This window comes from Lipotes vexillifer, unplaced genomic scaffold (genome assembly GCF_000442215.2).
Source record: "Lipotes vexillifer unplaced genomic scaffold, Lipotes_vexillifer_v1.1 scaffold457, whole genome shotgun sequence".
Lineage (NCBI taxonomy): Eukaryota > Metazoa > Chordata > Mammalia > Artiodactyla > Lipotidae > Lipotes > Lipotes vexillifer.
Window position 1 is genome coordinate 541,574 of NW_006781006.1, and position 17,664 is coordinate 559,237.

The window sequence follows — 17,664 nt, forward strand, 5'->3', positions numbered from 1 at the left end:
GAGCGTGTGCGTGGAGCAATCAGCCCACTTCCTCACCCGGCCATGCTCCCCGCCACGGCCTCCCATCCGCCCCTTCCCTTCGCCCAAAGGCGCGCCCCCAGCGCAGCCCGGCCCGCCTCACCTGGTGAAGGCAAAGTACATGAGGCTGACGATGGTGAAGCTGAGCAGAGTGATGGTGTGCGGCCGGTAGAAGAAGTCGATGGTGATGTCCTCCACTTGCTGCTCGTTGATCATCCGGAAATGCATCTTGTAGTTCACATCATCTTTGCTCAGGGTCCGGCTCCCCACGCAGGACGCCATGGCCCGCCTCCCCGTCCTGCGGCGGTGGCGGCGGCCCCGGCCCGTGGAGGCTGGGACCCCGGAGGTGACGAGCCGCAGCGAGAAGGCGGCTGGACGCCGGGGCCGGGTCTGGCGAGAAGCAAAGACACGGAGCAGAGGGAAGGACAGGCGCGGGAGGGCGGGGTCGCGGCGCCGCCAACGCAGCCTCGGGCGGGGGACGCCGCTCGCCCGACCCCGGCTGGCGTTGGGGGACGGGCATCTCTAGGGACTCGCGGTGGCTTTAGATTCTAAGTGGAAGAGTCTAGAGGGAGGTGACGCTTAGGAAAAGGGAAACTGTGGCTCTTGGCCGGCTCTGTCCCCCGCACGCCGCCCGCTCTCCCCCCGCGCAGCCTCGCAGATGGTCTGGCCCACTCCGGCCTCAGCCCACGTGGACTAGGGAGTTAGGAGCAGACGGGCGGGCAGACAAGTGGGTTATTTGTGCTGCGGGGCAGTTCGCGCGGCCCGGCCAGTCTGGTGGCCCCTGCGAGAAAGACCACGAGGCATAGGCCTAGCCACAGGTAAAGCGGAAGCCGCCGGAGCGCGAGGGGCGTGCTCCCTGCTGGGGTTCGGGTCCGGCCCTATCCTGCTGTAGGCCGCGCCCGGGGACCTCTTGGCCTTTAGGTCTTCAATTAAGGGTGAATAATTTCGTTTTGTTTTCTTGGCAGATGAAACGAAAACGCAGTCATGTTTGTTTATTCGCGCGCTTTGCGGAGGACGCGGAAGGAGGGCCAGCATGTTAACGGCCTTCCTCCGGAAGTTCGGTTGGGGAACTAAAATGGCCTAGGGAGGGCGTCAAGCGGTAGATGAGAGGCTCCGTATTACGAAGCCATCCTCCCACCCACCTTTCATCTCCTGATTTCATTTATTAGCCTTACACAGGTCGAAATCTTGAACCCTCGCCAAAGAATATTTAAGTGCCAATTCCTATTCCTAACGAAATACTAAGGCACGCAGTTGCGAACTAGTATATGACATATTTTAATGGACTTCAGAATTATTACAGGTTTTTTTTCTTTAACTTTAAGCTTCCTGATGAAAAGGGTCGTGTTAGAGGGCTGATCACGAGGTAGGGCTTATATACACATGCGCAGATGCCTTACCGGGTTTAAATACTGTGTAAGCAGATGAGCTAACCGTAGTTGCAACTGATTCATTTCCATCCATAAAGCATTGGAGCAGTGCAAGGCTCTGGGCTAGAGGGAATAGTCACTGGGAGGGTGGATCCAGAGATGAGACCCAGCCCTGCTCTCGTGAACGAACAATTAATCAACTGTTAAGAGGTATACACAACAATGAAATGATGATATAGTGAAGATAGTGCGCTTGTAAATAAAAACAGAAGGATAGACATTAGTTGTTTGCATAAAGATCTTTTAATGAATATGGATAGAATTCAAAAGCAAGTCGTTCTAATGTGAGAGGAGTTTTAATTTGAGCCTTACTCTAGAGGCTTCAGAGTGGGTTTGGGATTTCAGGAGTTTGCTTTAAAGTAGGACATTGCTTAGACAAACTGAGAAGTCAGAACACTTTGGAGCTTAAGAATCACCTTATTGTACCCATAACCTTTTTAAAAGTTGTCATTTAAAGAATGGTTATTGAACGCCCCATCATGGGCCAGTCATTGTGCTGGATCACGGTGAGAAACTTAGTCTTAATGCAGCATAACAGGTCTTCTGGCTTCCAGCTCAATGCCCTTATGACATTGCTGTGCAGAGAATGAATATTGTATGTTTGAGGGGAAACACGGCAGATTTGGAGGCCCATTTCCCACCAAAGTTTAACAAAGTCACCTATCCCACAAGGCTATTTATTGTAAATACTTTTTTCCTTTCTAAGACCATTTCAGATTGACAGTGAGACATTTCACTTTTATAAATTCCTTTCAGGAGACTTCCCTGAACCACAAATCTCTAAGAGGTTAGACCCTCAAGCATTTATCTGGTCTAATTCAGAGCATAAAACAAGCTGAATTTCAGTATAGATAGAAATCTAAAAGTTGTATGCAACAGTTAATTCAGAATTCATTTATGTTTGGTTGTGTAATCAATAATAATATTGATGATGATGGCTAACATTTGTTGGGCATTTTGCATATGCTGGACTCTGTGCTATATTTTATATGGATTGTCTTACTTAATATAAAATAATATGCACCAAATTTACCCTTTAATTAAGCTGGCTAAATATAAAAGTCCTTTCCTGATAAAAGTCTCTTTTAAAAACAACTGCTTTTTGGGTCAAAATATATGTATATTCATTGCTGGTTGCTTATTATTTCTGTCTGTTCATTTTGCTTATTAGTTTTGACCCCTTTTTTTTAAAAGGCTTTTTCTTTTTTCCTACAAACAGAATTTGGCAAAACTGGTTTTGTTTAATTCTCTTTTGAGGAACAGCTTTATTTGTGTAATAATAGTGCTCAACCCTGAGAATGAAGCAAGAAACAACCTTCTAGATAGCAATGATAATATTTTATGATTCATTTAAGACTAAGTAGAATTCTTCCTGTTTTTATTTTGTGATTAATGTACATACATAAAATGCATCTGAATAATTCAGTGGGTTTTTTTTGTTCTTTTTGTTTTTTTTTTTTGCGGTACTTGGGCCTCTCACCGTTGGGGCCTCTCCCGTTGCGGAGCACAGGCTCCGGACGTGCAGGCTCAGCGGCCAAGGCTCACGGGCCCAGCCGCTCCGCGGCATGTGGGATCTTCCCAGACCGGTGCAAGAACCCGTGTCCCGTGCATCAGCAGGTGGACTCTCAACCACTGCGCCACCAGGGAAGCAAGCCCTCAGTGTTATTTTGATCAGCAATCTTCTTAAATGTCCTTCAAACCAAATTTCAAGAGCACTTAATTGCATCACCTGTTTTCTTTAAATATTAACAGGTTCAGCTGTAATTTGAACATTTACAGATTTTTGTTTTAATTGTTTTTCTTACGCCACTGATTTTGCTTTTTGTTTTTAAATTGCAAAGTATATCTTTATTTTTCCAGTTCAGAAGTTCCTGTCTTTTGGTTTGTAACTGAAACTGCCTTGTTTTGGGCTTTTCCTGAGCTTAAAAACATCTGACTGCTTTAGGGATCTAAATTTATTAAACTCCTTTTAATTAGAAAAAAATAATTTCCAGTTTATCTTTTTGTTGTTTGAATACTGTTTTAAACATTTAAGTAAAATACGTTTCTCTTTTTTGATAGTTATGTATTCTTTTTGTAGGCTACTTTAAGAAAAATGGCCCTGCTAGCCCAACAGATACCCAGATGGCTCAACTCAATTAAGTTGAGTAGCTTCCTTACTGCTTTGCAACTCAGAAAATGTTTTCCCAGAGCAGGAAAAACATTGTTGCCTGGCTTTTTTGCTCAGCCTCAGCTGTCCTCTGACGATTGCTTTCTCCGGTCGGGGTTTAAGACTTATCGGACTTCCTCTGTGTGGAATAGTTCCCAGTCTACCAACTCAAGTAGTCAAGAGATTAAGTGCGCCCAAAACACTCTGCTTCCTTCTGTGAATGAGCCATCAAAAAAGATACCCAGCTTTGATTCTGAACTGTCTCTAGAAGGTAATTTTCAAGTTTCAGCAAATTCCCCTTTGCCCCACTTCGGTAGATTGAACCACTACCTGTTTACATTTTGTTGGCCCATTTCAAGTCATACTTTGTGCCAGGAGAGAAAAAGAACAATGCCGCTTCTATTCATTTGCTTCTTTTATGCCTCTATTTTACTGACTAAGAAAAAAGTTTAGAGATTAATATGTATAAGAATGTTTTATAGCTATATGAATAACACTTTCTAAGTTCGTTATTTAGATTCTTAAAAAAATTTTTTTTCTGGTGGTAATTAGGTTTATTAGTATTTAATTTACCCTATTCTATATACCTAGTTAGGGTATAATTTTACCCAAGTAACAGTCCTCCTTTTTGGGTATACGGTCTTATGAATTTTGACATAATGCTTTTAGCTGTGTAACAGCCACCACAAACAACAAATAGAACAAAAAGAACAACAAATAGCACACCCCATAAAGTGCCCTCATGTAGTTTCTTTTAGTCAGTCTTCTCCCTCCTGTGCTTCTTGTTCTAGGCACATTCCTATGCAAGGAATATTTCACCATAAATGAGATAATATTAGGTTAAGTAGAAGACGAAAGCAAGCAAGCTGGGGGGTAAGGGCAGGGAGGGGAGGCTGGCTATGAGAAATGAGAAAGGGTAGTGATTAGAGACCAAAAATAGAATAAAAAGTCACGGCCCTGATTCCTTAGCCTAAGGTAGGTTACAGTTACCAGCATCTTCTATACTTAAGGGTTTGACTTAAGACAAACCAAGCCTCAGACTCAAGGCTATACTAGAGAGGTCATGTCCTTGGCAAAGGATTGTAGGTGATAGAAAGAGAATCATAGAAGTCCTCTTACAGACATATTTGAGAATAACTTGGAGGAGAAGGGGTTGGATCAAAGTGAAGACACTTCAGGGTGTGGTGACTTGAACCCATACAATTCAGGCTGATATGCTGTCCTTTTGGCCAACTTAACAAGCTGTGGTAAACTCGATCTCTTTCTCAAAATGTACTTGAAGGTCAGTTGGTCTTTAGCATTCATACCTGTTGATTACAAGTGAAGGAAACGAATTTTGTACAGGATTTCACCAACAAATTTCTTATCTTGGAGGAATAGTAGTTGATATCTCTAAAGAGTCTTAACCTTACCTCTTAGAAGGTAGAAAATATATGGAATTTTGAGATGTTTAGTTCAGAAATGATGCCAAGATTCAAAAAGAAGCAAACTAGGCAAGAGGCTGTCTTTGTAGAAAGAGCTTCAAGTGTACAGATTGGAGAGCTAACTCACTTCTCCTTTTCCATATCCTGGCTGCAAAGGACTGGACGATTTGCCTCCATTGTCTCCATTGCAGCCAATTTCCGAGGAGGAGGCCGTTCGGATTATTGCGGACCCTGCACTGCCCCCATCTTCATTCACACTTCGAGACTATGTGGATCATTCTGAGACTCTGAAGAAGTTAGTGCTTCTAGGTAAGTCTGAGTAACCTACACTTATTTTATTGCCTTACTTTTTTTTTTTTTTTTTTTTTTTTTGTGTTAGCATACGGTATTTGTCTCTCTCTTTCTGACTTACTTCACTCTGTATGACAGACTCTAGGTCTATCCACCTCATTACAAATAGTTCAATTCCGTTTCTTTTTATGGCTGAGTAATATTCCATTGTATATATGTGCCATATCTTCTTCTTCTTTTTTTTTTTGTGGTACATGGGCCTCTCACTGTTGTGGCCTCTCCTGTTGTGGAGCACAGGCTCCAGACGCGCAGGCTCAGCGGCCATGGCTCACGGGCCCAGCCGCTCCGCGGCATGTGGGATCTTCTCAGACCGGAGCACGAACCTGTGTCCCCTGCATTGGTAGGCGGACTCTCAACCACTGCACCACCAGGGATTCGTGCCCTGGTCCGGGAAGATCCCACATGCCATGGAGCGGCTGAGCCCGTGAGCCATGGCCGCTGAGCCTGCGCGTCCGGAGCCTGTGCTCCGCAATGGGAGAGGCCACGGCAGTAAGAGGCCCGCGTACCGCAAAAAAAAATAAAAAGAATAACAAATCCAAAAATGCAAGGTGAAGTGATAAATTCCACACAGAGATACACATAAAGTGTTCTGTGGGTTCAAAGGAGAGAGAAAGATGACATCTGCTGCAGGCATGAAAGCTCAGGGCTTTCCCAGCCCTGTGAGAGGTGCTACGGGTAATGCCAGATAAACATAAGACCTATGTCATCCCTACATTTAAATAATTCACAGTATACCTGGAGCTTTGAAATATGTTTCAGCCATTCCTTCATCTGCATGCTGGTACTTCCACAGCACATCTTGGCAGTAACTTAAATAACGGTACCCTAGAGGAACCATGATTGCATTGTGAGGACTCAAGTGTCCTGGTTCTTCTCTGCTTCTCAGATCTGTTTTCTCCCTTTTTCTGCTTGTTCTTTATCCCAGGAGGCTAACCTCTGCACTCGGCCTCCTTTGCCAGCTGGCTTCTGGGCAGCTTCAGCAGTGGGGGGCACTTGTAGCAGAAGAGGGAGGGCAGGTGGGAGTTGTTTTCCCTTTTCCCTCCCAGCCTTGGGTCATGGAACTGCTTTGTTCCATGGCAACAGCTCCTACTGAGCAGCCCTTTCTTTATAGCTTCCGGCTCCCTCTGGGTTCTCATAACACTCTTTCCTCCCTGTCTCTTTAGCGCTAGGGATGCCCTTGTTTGTTTCCTTGACTTTGCTCACACCACTGTACAGACTCCCTTCATTAAAGTGTTTTTCATTTGAACTTTCTAGGACAACTACTGTTGCCTGCCAGACCCTGATTGATACACTAAGTATGTGTAACCATAAGTGAATACAGTGGTAATTATAGTTACTGAGCTGATGGGGTAAAGCCAACTTAGGCTGTGGTCACCTAGAAGTTAGAATCATGTATTATTCATTTTTTATATCCCCATAAGTGCCTGGTCCCATGAGAGGCATTCAGTGACTATTTTTTCAAGTTAATGAAATCGTGAGTAAGCCCAAGTATTTGTGCTGACAGCAGTATGCTCTCCTGGTGAGATTCTGCTCTCCTGTTGCTGTTAAGCAGCAGCTTTTCAGGAATTCGATTTCGGCACAGTCAGGGTGTAACGGCTCATGCTGAGTGAGGCACTTCAGCACATGTCAGCTGTAATACTGAGTTAAGTTTGGAGTCTGAACCCTTTATGTTATTTTCAAAGCATCCCTTTCCACATTTATCACAGATTTTTGGAACTAGTTTCTATCTTATTTATCCATCCATCGAATAATTTAATTTATTTTTCTATTAGTATTATTTTTAAATTATAAAAGAATTACATCTAGTTGTTAAAAGTGCAGACTGTTACAGGAGAAAGAACTCTTACCATCTCTACATTTCCAGTTCCACTTTCCAAAGGTAACCACTGTCACCAATTTGTTGAGTGCAAATTTTCTACCCAAATCCATACATTACCCCACCTTTTTCTATGCAAATACATGTATTACAGAAAGCCATACAATGGCTTGTGTAGTCATACTTAATATTATTTTTAAAATTCTGTGTTTTCTTCTAGTAGCTTTAGAGTGAGTACATATTTAGATTCTTAATCTATCCGAAATTAATTTTTGTATCAGACATAGAAGGAATTATTATTTTTCAAATATATAGCTAGAGGTCCCATTATATTTTAATGAATAGTCCGTCTTTTCCCCTATTGATTTGAAATGTCCTTATTGTATACTAGATTTGTAGTTCATCCTGGACCTGTTTTTGGTCTTCATTCTGTGTCTTCATTCTGTGTGTATGTGTGTGTGTGTAATCTGTTTTTCTGTTCATGATCATCTTATATCAATACCTGTTTTAATATCAAGAAATTTAGGTTTGGAATTATATTTGGATCTAATAATACATGGAATTATAATTTATTTTTCTGGTTGTAGACACCATTAAAAAAAGTGCTTTTATTTCATTGTTTTTATATTTAAGACTGTAAAGTTGCATCTAGAAATCAGTTTGAGAGTTACATTTTAACCTGAAGAAATATTTTTAAGAATATAAAATTTAAGTCTAAACTAAAGTTTTACATTATTTTCAAATGTTTATTTTAAAGATAAGGAATAGGCCTTTCCTGTTCATGTTTAATTTTTAAAAATCAGGTAAAAGGAAAAAAGCGAGAGAATAAAATGCTTAGTTTTAATGAGAATTTTGAATCAAGGGTTACTTTGATTCCCTGCCTAATTAACGTGAACATCTAATTATATCCATAACCAAAGTAAAATAACAACTTGCTTTTCCCCCCTTCTTAATCTCTCCTGTCCCTTGTCTCATTTACTTAGATTACCTAAGAGTCTAAGGATATGTGAAGGTTGAAGGTGGTATACTTTCTGCTTCATTTTGTACTTGAGGGCTGTGTATGTTCACCTGCTTCATGCAGACATTTCTTGAGCTCCTTCAAGGTACTTGTCTTTATGCTAATAAAGCATAAAGAAAATACAATGATTAAGACACAGGGTAACTTTTATTCCTTCTGTGGAGGGGATCATAAACAAATTTTTAAAATAATGCTTATAATTAAAGAAACCATAAACTTCAAAGAAAGTAACAATTCATAGGGTTTGTTACCCTGCAGAATTACCAGTTAAGCAGTTACTGTGGAGATCATTAGGGGCTCATAAGCATCCTACAAACAATATTCAAGAAACCGTCGGTAAAAATGATGATCCTAGGTCAGTAAAACGTAGTGAATTTGTTTTGGGTGGAAATTTAGCCCCAAATGCAAATTTCCTTTATACATGGCTTTGAAATAAGTACTACATTTTTTAAAAATTTATTTTTATTTCTGCAACCAAATTAGTTTAAAAATATTTAGACGTTTCTATTGGCCTGTCTCAGGTCTCCTTGGGATGGGTTGTTGATCTCCATCAGTAATTTCTTGTGTTTCTGTACATAAAGTTTAATGACTCAGCCAAGCAGTTATCTTCAAATGGTGTTCGTAATTTATTACAGGAGTGGATTTATCCAAGATAGAAAAACATCCAGATGCAGCCAACCTCCTTCTGCGACTGGATTTTGAAAAAGACATTAAGCAAATACTCCTGTTTCTTAAAGATTTGGGCATAGAGGATAACCAACTGGGAACATTCCTGACGAAAAACTATGCTATTTTCTCTGAAGACCTTGAAAATCTTAAGACCAGGTAGGGCTTTTAGAATGATTTTCACATAATCCTAGAAGTGGCTATGAAGAAATATATGTGTCAGTTATTTTTTTAAGTCTCAGCAGCACAAGGATCTACTGAGGTAATTAATGAATGTGAATGTTATTTTTTTGTTACGGACCTTCTTTGATCAAAATTAAGTATCTAAATCAGTTCTTTTGTTCAACTACCCATCATTATTTTTATGATTTCAACTTAATGCTAAGTCAATCCTTTGGAAACTGGGATAAGTTTTTTTAAAAATCCATTAACGATGGCTAAATTATCTGATAGTACACTTAAAATTATGAAAGCCTGATCTTTTCTGTTGTTCTTTCTGGACAATTTTTGATGGTAGACATTTGACCTTGTTTTGGCAAATATTGTATAATTTGCTTAATCATTTCTGTCTATTTTGGTTTTTCCTTTTTTTCTTCTTTAAATAGCACTTTTATAAACATCTTTTTACTTCATTCAACATTCAAAGAATTTATTGCATCTGTGAGAATTGATACAGTGAGATAGTATTGATCTGTGAGGTAAGAATCCTGCTGGGCATTGGGCACATCAGAGAGTGAGACAGAGTCTGTGTCTCATAAGTTTGCATCTTGGATTTATCATCACCCCCACCTCTCACGTAAATTAGGTCTTCCCAGATTGCCTGAATGAGAACACTGTTCACCCCGCTGCCCAGATCAGAAATACTGGTGTTAACTTTGGCTTCTCTTCTTTTATCATCCACATCTAATAAACTACCAAGGCCTGTTGGTTCTATTTTTATTGCTCTCAAACCAGTCAATGCATTTCTCTTAATCTTCACTTTGAATACTTTACCTCAGGTCCCCATCATTTCACGTGAAGAATACCGCAACTGTCTCCTAACTAATCTGCCTCTAATCTTCTCGCCCTAGACTATTCTCACACCGGTTTCAGAGAGCTTTGCAGTTCCTTGAACTATCAGTGTCTAGTCTCTGAACTAGGAAAAAACAGAACAAAAAAAACTACATTTCTTATATTGAATAGTTTGAACCTGTATTATATATGCAAGGCACTTAGATAGACACACTCTCTCCCTTCATGTGACTTACAGTCTGGTGTAATATAGACAGGCTATTACAATACAGGGGAGGGAAAGAATGACTCTGGGAAACTCAGTGTGACATGTCTAGCTCTGCTCCTCCTGACTGTCTGGAATGCTCATTCTCTCCCCATTTAAAAACCAACTTGCCCTTTTGCTCAAGATTTAGTTCAAGAAAGAGTACATACCAGGAGGTGGAGATCATTGGGAACTGTTTCAGAGGCTGCCTACTGCACCATTATTATTAATATCCCCATTTTACAGGAGAGGCACAGAGAGGTTAAATAATTTGCCCAAGATTACCCAGCTAGTATAAGTAGCAGTGGGATTCAAATCCACTTAGTCTAACTCCAGAGTCCTGGCTACTACACTGTACTGTCTCCCTACTTTTAATTCTATGAAGGAAACATAAGCTTAAAAGCAGCTTGTTAATTTGCTCAAGATCACACATGCTCCTAACAATTAAATAATACTCTCATGTAATAGTATAGTCTAATGTTTCCTAAACCTGGCTGACTGCCGAATTAAACTGGAGCATTTTAAAAAGTTACTTGGAATTTTTTAATAGGTAATTTACCACATGTACTCAAAAGGGTATACAGTGAAAAATAAGCTTCTCCTGGAAGAGGCAAAGGTATGATAATCTTTTTTGAACTTACCTTCTGGCTCTGGTATGTACAGCAGTCTTATTTTCTAGAATTTCTATAATAGCACTGATCGCATATACTTGTTTTCTTTTCAATGAAGAGAATTTGAAATGTATTAAAAAGTTGGTTAATTCTTTTTAAGAATTTTCAAATGGATAATCTGCATTTAAGTTATTAGAAATTTTCTTTCGGCTGGGCCTTATATCTTAATTTTTTATTGGAAAAGTTATCACAGTAGATAACAGTTTCAACAATATTTTAATCAGATATTGATCTTTCCTGTGTCCAAAACAAAGGAAAAAAATGGTAATTCTCCTTCCCAACCTACATATTCCTATCCCTCATCAGCCTTGCAAGACCCATCTGTGGAGGCAGCTACTATTATCAAGTTTTTTGTTCAACTAGCTGAGAATGTTCTATCATATACAAGCATGTATGTGTATCTATGTATACACATACACAAGAACACATGTACATACAGTTTGTAGCATTTATGCATACCATTCTGCACCTCACATTCTTACCTTAACTCTATGTTGGAGATAGTTTTTATTGGCTCTGCCTATTCTTTTTAACCCTTTTATAGTTTATACTGTGGATGTGTCTAGTCCCCTTTTGGTAAACATGGTGGTTGTTTCTGGCTTTACTATCACAAAGAAGCTGCAGTGACTCCTCTTATATATACATCATGTCACATATTGGTGTATATCTGTAGGATACATTTCTAGACGTAGAAGTTCTAGGTCACAGGATATATGCATTTATAATTTTAATAGATATTGACAAATTGTCCTTCATACCGGTTGTCCAGCTTACACTCCCACCAACAGTGTACAGAAGTGCCAATTTCCCTGTTTTCCACACTAATACAGTGTCATCAAACTTTATGATTTCAGTTCATTTCATAGATGAAAACATTGCCTCATTGTTTTGGAAATGATGTTTGGAGGATCTTTTCTTTTTTGTGAGGATCTTTTTCTATGTCGAACTTCTGTTTACATTTCCTTCTCTATGTATTAGAAGTGTCCTTTGCTGTTCTTAATTGGGTCTTTTTCTTTTTTTGGTAAGCATTTTTTTATATATTAACAAAATTAGTTCCTTCTCTGTGACATGTTGTAAATATTTTGCCAGACTGTCACTTGTCTGACTTGGTTGATGATTTCTTTTTGCCTCGCATTTAAAATTTTTAGGTAGTTAAATTTATCAGTTTTTTTTTCTCTCATTGCCTCTAAGGGACTGGTTTAAAGGCGTAATAGTCACTGAGTATAAAATATAATAAGTTCCAATATATGGTATAAAAGTATCATAGTCATTAGAAGTAGGCATGCCTGAGTTCAAGTGTAAGGTCTGTCATTAATTAGCTGGTGGTCTAAGACAAGTTATTTATCTCCTCTGAGTGTGTTTTCTCAAATGCAATGTGGGAAATTTACCTGGCTCACAGGGAGTTGTTTTGTTTTTTTCTTTTTTTTTTCTGATGAGAATTAAACAAGATAATGTCCAGGAATATTTTAGGCATTTAATTAAACTGCCTTTTACTATGTTTATAGATTTTAAAAAATAATGTTATTTTATAGTCAAACTTCCTGTATTTTGCTACCTTACTTTGTTTCCCAGAAATTTAGCAGGAAACTTCTCAGTTGTTGACAAAATACATATTGAAGGACCGCAGTAAAAATTATTTATGAAAATACATTCTTGGGGCTTCCCTGGTGGTGCAGTGGTTGAGAGGCCGCCTGCCGATGCAGGGGACACAGGTTCGTGCCCCAGTCCGGGAAGATCCCACATGCCGCGGAGTGGCTGGGCCCGTGAGCCATGGCCGCTGAGCCTGCGCGTCCGGAGTCTGTGCTCCGCAATGGGAGAGGCCACAGCAGTGAGAGGCCCGCGTACCACCAAAGAAAAAAAAGAAAATACATTCTCAGTAAATGTACTAAAATAAAAAATTCCAGGAATTCCCTGGCAGTCCAGTGGTTAGGACTCAACACTTCCACTGCCAGGGGCCTGGGTTTGATCCCTGCTCGGGGAACTAAAGATCATGCAAGCCGCACAGCGCAGCCAAAAAAAAAATTTCCTCTTTTCAGTCTTAGCCATGCTTGATGGTCTTTCTTTGTAAAAAGAGTTCTGAATCCCTTCTTTTCTTAATTTGTGTGTTTTCTATTCTTAGCAAAAAAACAAACAAAAACTTAAACAGAAACTATTTCATTTTTTTCTACCAACTAATAAAATAAGTCAGATTAACTGAAAAGGGAATCTGTCTATTAGCGGATTTCAGAATTATTTTCTGTTTCCAATTATAAATGGAAACCATTCTAGAGTTGGATGGATGCTTGTTTTGTTTTAACCATATTTGGGGCCATTATTTATAGAACGTTTTCAACTTTTTTTGGTGTGGGAATATGACACTAGTAAATATTTATCATATGTGCATGTATTTTGTTTGTTTCTCTAGGGTGGCTTATCTACTGTCAAAAAATTTCAGTAAAGTGGATATTGCACAGATGGTCAGAAATGCACCATTTTTGCTGAGTTTTTCAGTGGAAAGACTGGATAACAGATTGGGATTTTTTCAGAAAGAACTTGAACTTAGTGTGAAGAAGGTAAAGAGAAGGAGAGAATTTGTATGTTTCCATGTCAGCTCCATTTAGTAACTGTTAAATCTCATGTTTCTAACAGATACTTGGCCTGTATGAATTCTATAAATGCCTGATATTTTCTGTACAAGAATGAATTACCTTGCTAGGTTAATCATATAGCTATATCATTTTGTAATAATTCCATCAAGTTGGTTTCTTAAGTTTTATTCTGAGCACTGGTTTTTTTCCTCAAACAATATTAAATTTATGTATTTTTGGGTTCCTTAGCATTTCTCTACTGGGCCATATTTAAAATTTTAGTTTTGTATTCCTAGTAATGCTTTGTTTTTTCCAACCTGGTTGAATATGCATACATATTAATAATAGATTGTTTTATAACTGTAGACTAGAGATCTGGTAATTCGTCTCCCAAGGCTACTAACTGGAAGTCTGGAGCCTGTGAAGGAAAACATGAAGGTAGGATGACTGTTAGTTTTTGAGAAATCAGCTTCTTTAAGTGGTTAAGTCCTCTGAAGAGGATAGATTTGCTCCCACCATCTTAAAGAAAACTAGATTGTAAAAGAAGTTATTTCTAAAAAGATAGACAGAGGAAATGATATAATAAATATCTAGCAAGCAGTCTATCTTAGTTTATAATTTTTTCACATGTCAACCAGGTGTTACATGAGTTAGTCTCCTTGCAGACACTGATACCCGTAATCCTAGAGGAGCAGGTTAGGTATCTGGATGGGACCTGGAAGCTGCTTCCTTTGCCCAGGGTTAGGGTCTGTGTCTTCGTCACCTAGGCGGGAGATGAGCTGTGGAGCCTGGAGCCAGAAGCCTTCTTTGAAGAGAGCAGTAGCCAGCACATTGCTCTCCTAGAACCTGTGCCAATTGCCAGCTCTAGATCTATCAGAGAACATACCAGACACTCTTTACTGTCCTCCCTCCAAGAGGATAGGATAGAACCAGGTACAGCTGACTTGTTAGTATACAAAGCTGTTGGAGTATTTGAAATTATTATATTAAGCCTATTTTCTGAGGTGCCTAAAGTGTTTCATACTCGGCCGTTGAAGAAATTTTTATTGAGCGCCTGCCCATGCCCTATGCTGGGGAGATAGTCCCTGCTGTTGTGGAGCTTACGATCCAGTGTGGGGATCTCCCGCAGAGTGATGAGAGCAATGGATTGGTCAGGGAGCGTGGGATACTATGAATGCACACAGAGGACCTAACCTACATTGGAGTGTTTTTTTTTTTAATCATCTCTGTTTAGAATTTTGACATGTAGTTTTTCCAGATGACATGCATAGGAGTGTGCTTGGGAGCAGAGGCTCAGAAAGCACTTTGAGAATCTTACTGTTGGTCTGTGTGGTGTGGGGCCCATACAGATAACCTGCGCAGGCCTCCTGTGAGCACCGTTACTTTTATTTCGTAATTATGCTAGCTCCTTTTGGTGATCTTCATGGTGGTCATCAGGCTGTGATTAGCTCATCCTCAGGAGGGGGTTTAAAATTCAGGTTACCCCAGAAGCAGGAAACTATGAACCCGTAAGGTCATTGGAATAGCCATCTCCAGATTTTTTTTTTTTATTTTATTTATTTTTTTTGCGGTACACGGGCCTCTCACTGTTGCAGCCTCTCCCGCTGCGGAGCACAGGCTCTGGACGTGCAGGCTCAGCAGCCATGGCTCACGGGCCCAGCCGTTCCGCGGCATGTGGGATCTTCCTGGACCGGGGCACGAACCGGTGTCCGCTGCATCGGCAGGCGGACTCTCAACCACTGCGCCACCAGGGAAGCCCCATCTCCAGATTTTAATGTCCTTATTTTAAATTTTGAAAGAATCAATGTGTCCCCTGGCATATTACCAAAATAACTATTTCTATCTTTCTCTTAGGTTTACCGGCTTGAACTAGGTTTTAAACATAATGAAATTCAACATATGATCACCAAAATCCCAAAGATGTTAACTGCAAGTAAAAGGAAAGTTACTGAGATTTTCGACTATGTGCACAACGTGATGCACATTCCGCACCATATCATTGTCAAGTTCCCGCAGGTGAGGAGCGCATAGCTCACTGTTCTGTAAGAGCTGTCATCGCCCTTCATCCGGAGCTGCTCTCCATGTACACAGTCCACTTGTGAAAACCCCTTGCTGTTTGTGAAGGAATCAGACCAAATGCAGTAGAGTTCTGAGAGTGGTATTAAGGTCACATTTCTTTTTGCGCATCTTTTTAGCAAGGCCACATCTAGCAAATGCAGTAGATGAATCACTTGTGAAAAGTTTACATCTTCTAGGGCATTCATGTACATCTCCAGAGGAGAGATGAGTGATGAATCTATTTCCCTGTAGTTTGTAACCTAGTCCTCGTTCTGCCTGTTGGAATCTAACATACTCTCTTGTGCTTTTCTCCCTTTAAATTTGAAATAGATCACTTCCCCTAAAGGTCCTTTCAATTCTAAATGTACTTTTCCATTCAGTCTATCTAAATCCATTAGTTAACAAGCCATGTTATAATGATCTCCTACCAAAGCATAAAACACTTCCAGTTAGCTATCATGCCAAAGCCATAATTATATTTTCTAAGCTAATTAGACTTCTTCCTGTTCTTTACTTGGTGAATGACATTATCTGCTTGTTCACAAGAATGTTAACTTTTTGAAAGCAGATCTTGTCTGATTTATACACTGCTGAATTCCCAGAGCCTGGAACTGTAATGGGCCAATTAGTAGGCACTGGATAGATATTTGTTGAACACATGATTGATTGAATCTCATAAAAGTCATCCTTCTTTCCTGTTTGGCATGTGAATAGACACTCAGTGAGTATTCATTGGATAAATGAAAGATTGAATTTCATTAAAGTGATTCCTCTACTCCACTTGCCAAATGTGTTCTTGATATAAAGTTGGGCAAAGAACTATGACTTTAATATAACTGTCAGAGCTAGACTGCATTTGGTGCAGTTCCCTCACAAATAGTAGTGTTTATTTACCTATCATACTTCACTCTGAATGGGCCCTTAATAGAGCATTTTTCTATTTCATCAACTGCATGTGTATTCATTATAAAAAGTGTTAGAAGCCTGCAGTGGTGAAAATTTGGCCTATAGAAACATTGTAAAGTAAGTAATCTTCAACTAAAAAGCAATGACAGTTAGTTTTCCACTGGGTTGATAGATAATTCAGTGACAGTAGAGCATAATAAGAGAATATGATTTGAGGATAGAAAAATCAATGAGTCATGGTCTGTATTCTTGTGGAACTCATAATCTAGTGTGGAAGACAAGTTTTTAAAATGTAATTGCTTTACATAATGTTAGAGTCTTAACAGATATTGTATACAGCTATTGATTTAATTTAGGAGAGGTAGGAAAATCATAGAAATAATAAGTTATTGATTGTTCATTTACTGTGTGCCAGCTCTGTCTTTACTGCTTTACTTGTATTAATTCGTTTAATCTTCACAACAACCATATGAGGTAGGTACTGTTATTGTCCCTATTTTCCAAATGAAGAAATTAAGCATAAAAAGATTTAGTAACTTGTCCAGGGGCCAGAGCCAGGATTAGAACTCTGGCAGTCAGTTTGAAAACCCATGCTCCTACCAAATATATACTGCCACTCTAAGAAGTGACATTTGAGTTGTCAGTTGAGTGAACTGGGTTTAACAGTGGACAGAAACTTTCCAAGTAGAGAAAAGTATAAACTTGACTAGATGCATCAAAATCAGTTGTTTAAAAACACAGATTTTAGGCTCCCCAAATCCTAGCTTCTGGGAAGCCTGGTTATAGACCTGTGGCTTCCATATTGGGAGGATTCTCAGATTCTTAGGGGTCCTGGGTAGGATTGCTTTAAAAAAAAAAAACAAAAAACACCTCATTGGGAATTCCCTGGCGATCCAGTGGTTAGGATTCAGTGCTTTCACTGCTGGGGGCCTGGGTTCGATCCCTGGTCCGGGAACTAAGATCCCACCAGCTGTGTGGCACAGCCAAAAAGAAAAGAACGAAAACAGCAACAAAAAACCTCATTAATGGAAAAATACATTAACTGACAGTGAGGGAATGGATGCAGACTTAAAATTTTTGACTGGAGCTTTAAAAACTTAGTGCTGTGAAACAGTTTTCTCATGCAGATAACAGTTCTGGTTGGTACATAATTTTATGATTAATTAAAAATTGGGAAACAATTATAACTTTAAAACTATGGTTAGTTGTTTCAAAGCAGTGACCATGGTAGGCAAAGGATAACAAAAGCAGTGAGGGTAATGAACATGAGGAAACCACTAGTTCAGGAAAGAGGCTATATTCAGGATCCCCTGCAACCTTGTTTCTCCTCTTTCC

General features: G+C 39.7%; 2 protein-coding genes across 2 annotated transcripts in view; one reads left to right on the plus strand and one right to left on the minus strand.

The window, feature by feature from the left end:
- The window catches only part of PTDSS1 (phosphatidylserine synthase 1), a 68,032-nt gene extending 67,599 nt beyond the window's left edge, over nucleotides 1-433 (minus strand). Inside the window, exon 1 of the mRNA XM_007454422.1 lies at nucleotides 122-433. Within this exon, the coding sequence (XP_007454484.1) occupies nucleotides 122-300 (179 nt within the window). The 5' untranslated portion in view covers nucleotides 301-433. The remainder of the gene's footprint in view (nucleotides 1-121) is intronic.
- Nucleotides 434-3,312: 2,879 nt separating this feature from the next.
- MTERF3 (mitochondrial transcription termination factor 3) overlaps nucleotides 3,313-17,664 on the plus strand; it is a 23,881-nt gene continuing 9,529 nt past the window's right edge. Inside the window, exons 1-6 of the mRNA XM_007454421.1 lie at nucleotides 3,313-3,868; nucleotides 5,178-5,330; nucleotides 8,842-9,031; nucleotides 13,203-13,350; nucleotides 13,732-13,803; nucleotides 15,220-15,381. Of these exons, the coding sequence (XP_007454483.1) occupies nucleotides 3,544-3,868; nucleotides 5,178-5,330; nucleotides 8,842-9,031; nucleotides 13,203-13,350; nucleotides 13,732-13,803; nucleotides 15,220-15,381 (1,050 nt within the window). The 5' untranslated portion in view covers nucleotides 3,313-3,543. The remainder of the gene's footprint in view (nucleotides 3,869-5,177; nucleotides 5,331-8,841; nucleotides 9,032-13,202; nucleotides 13,351-13,731; nucleotides 13,804-15,219; nucleotides 15,382-17,664) is intronic.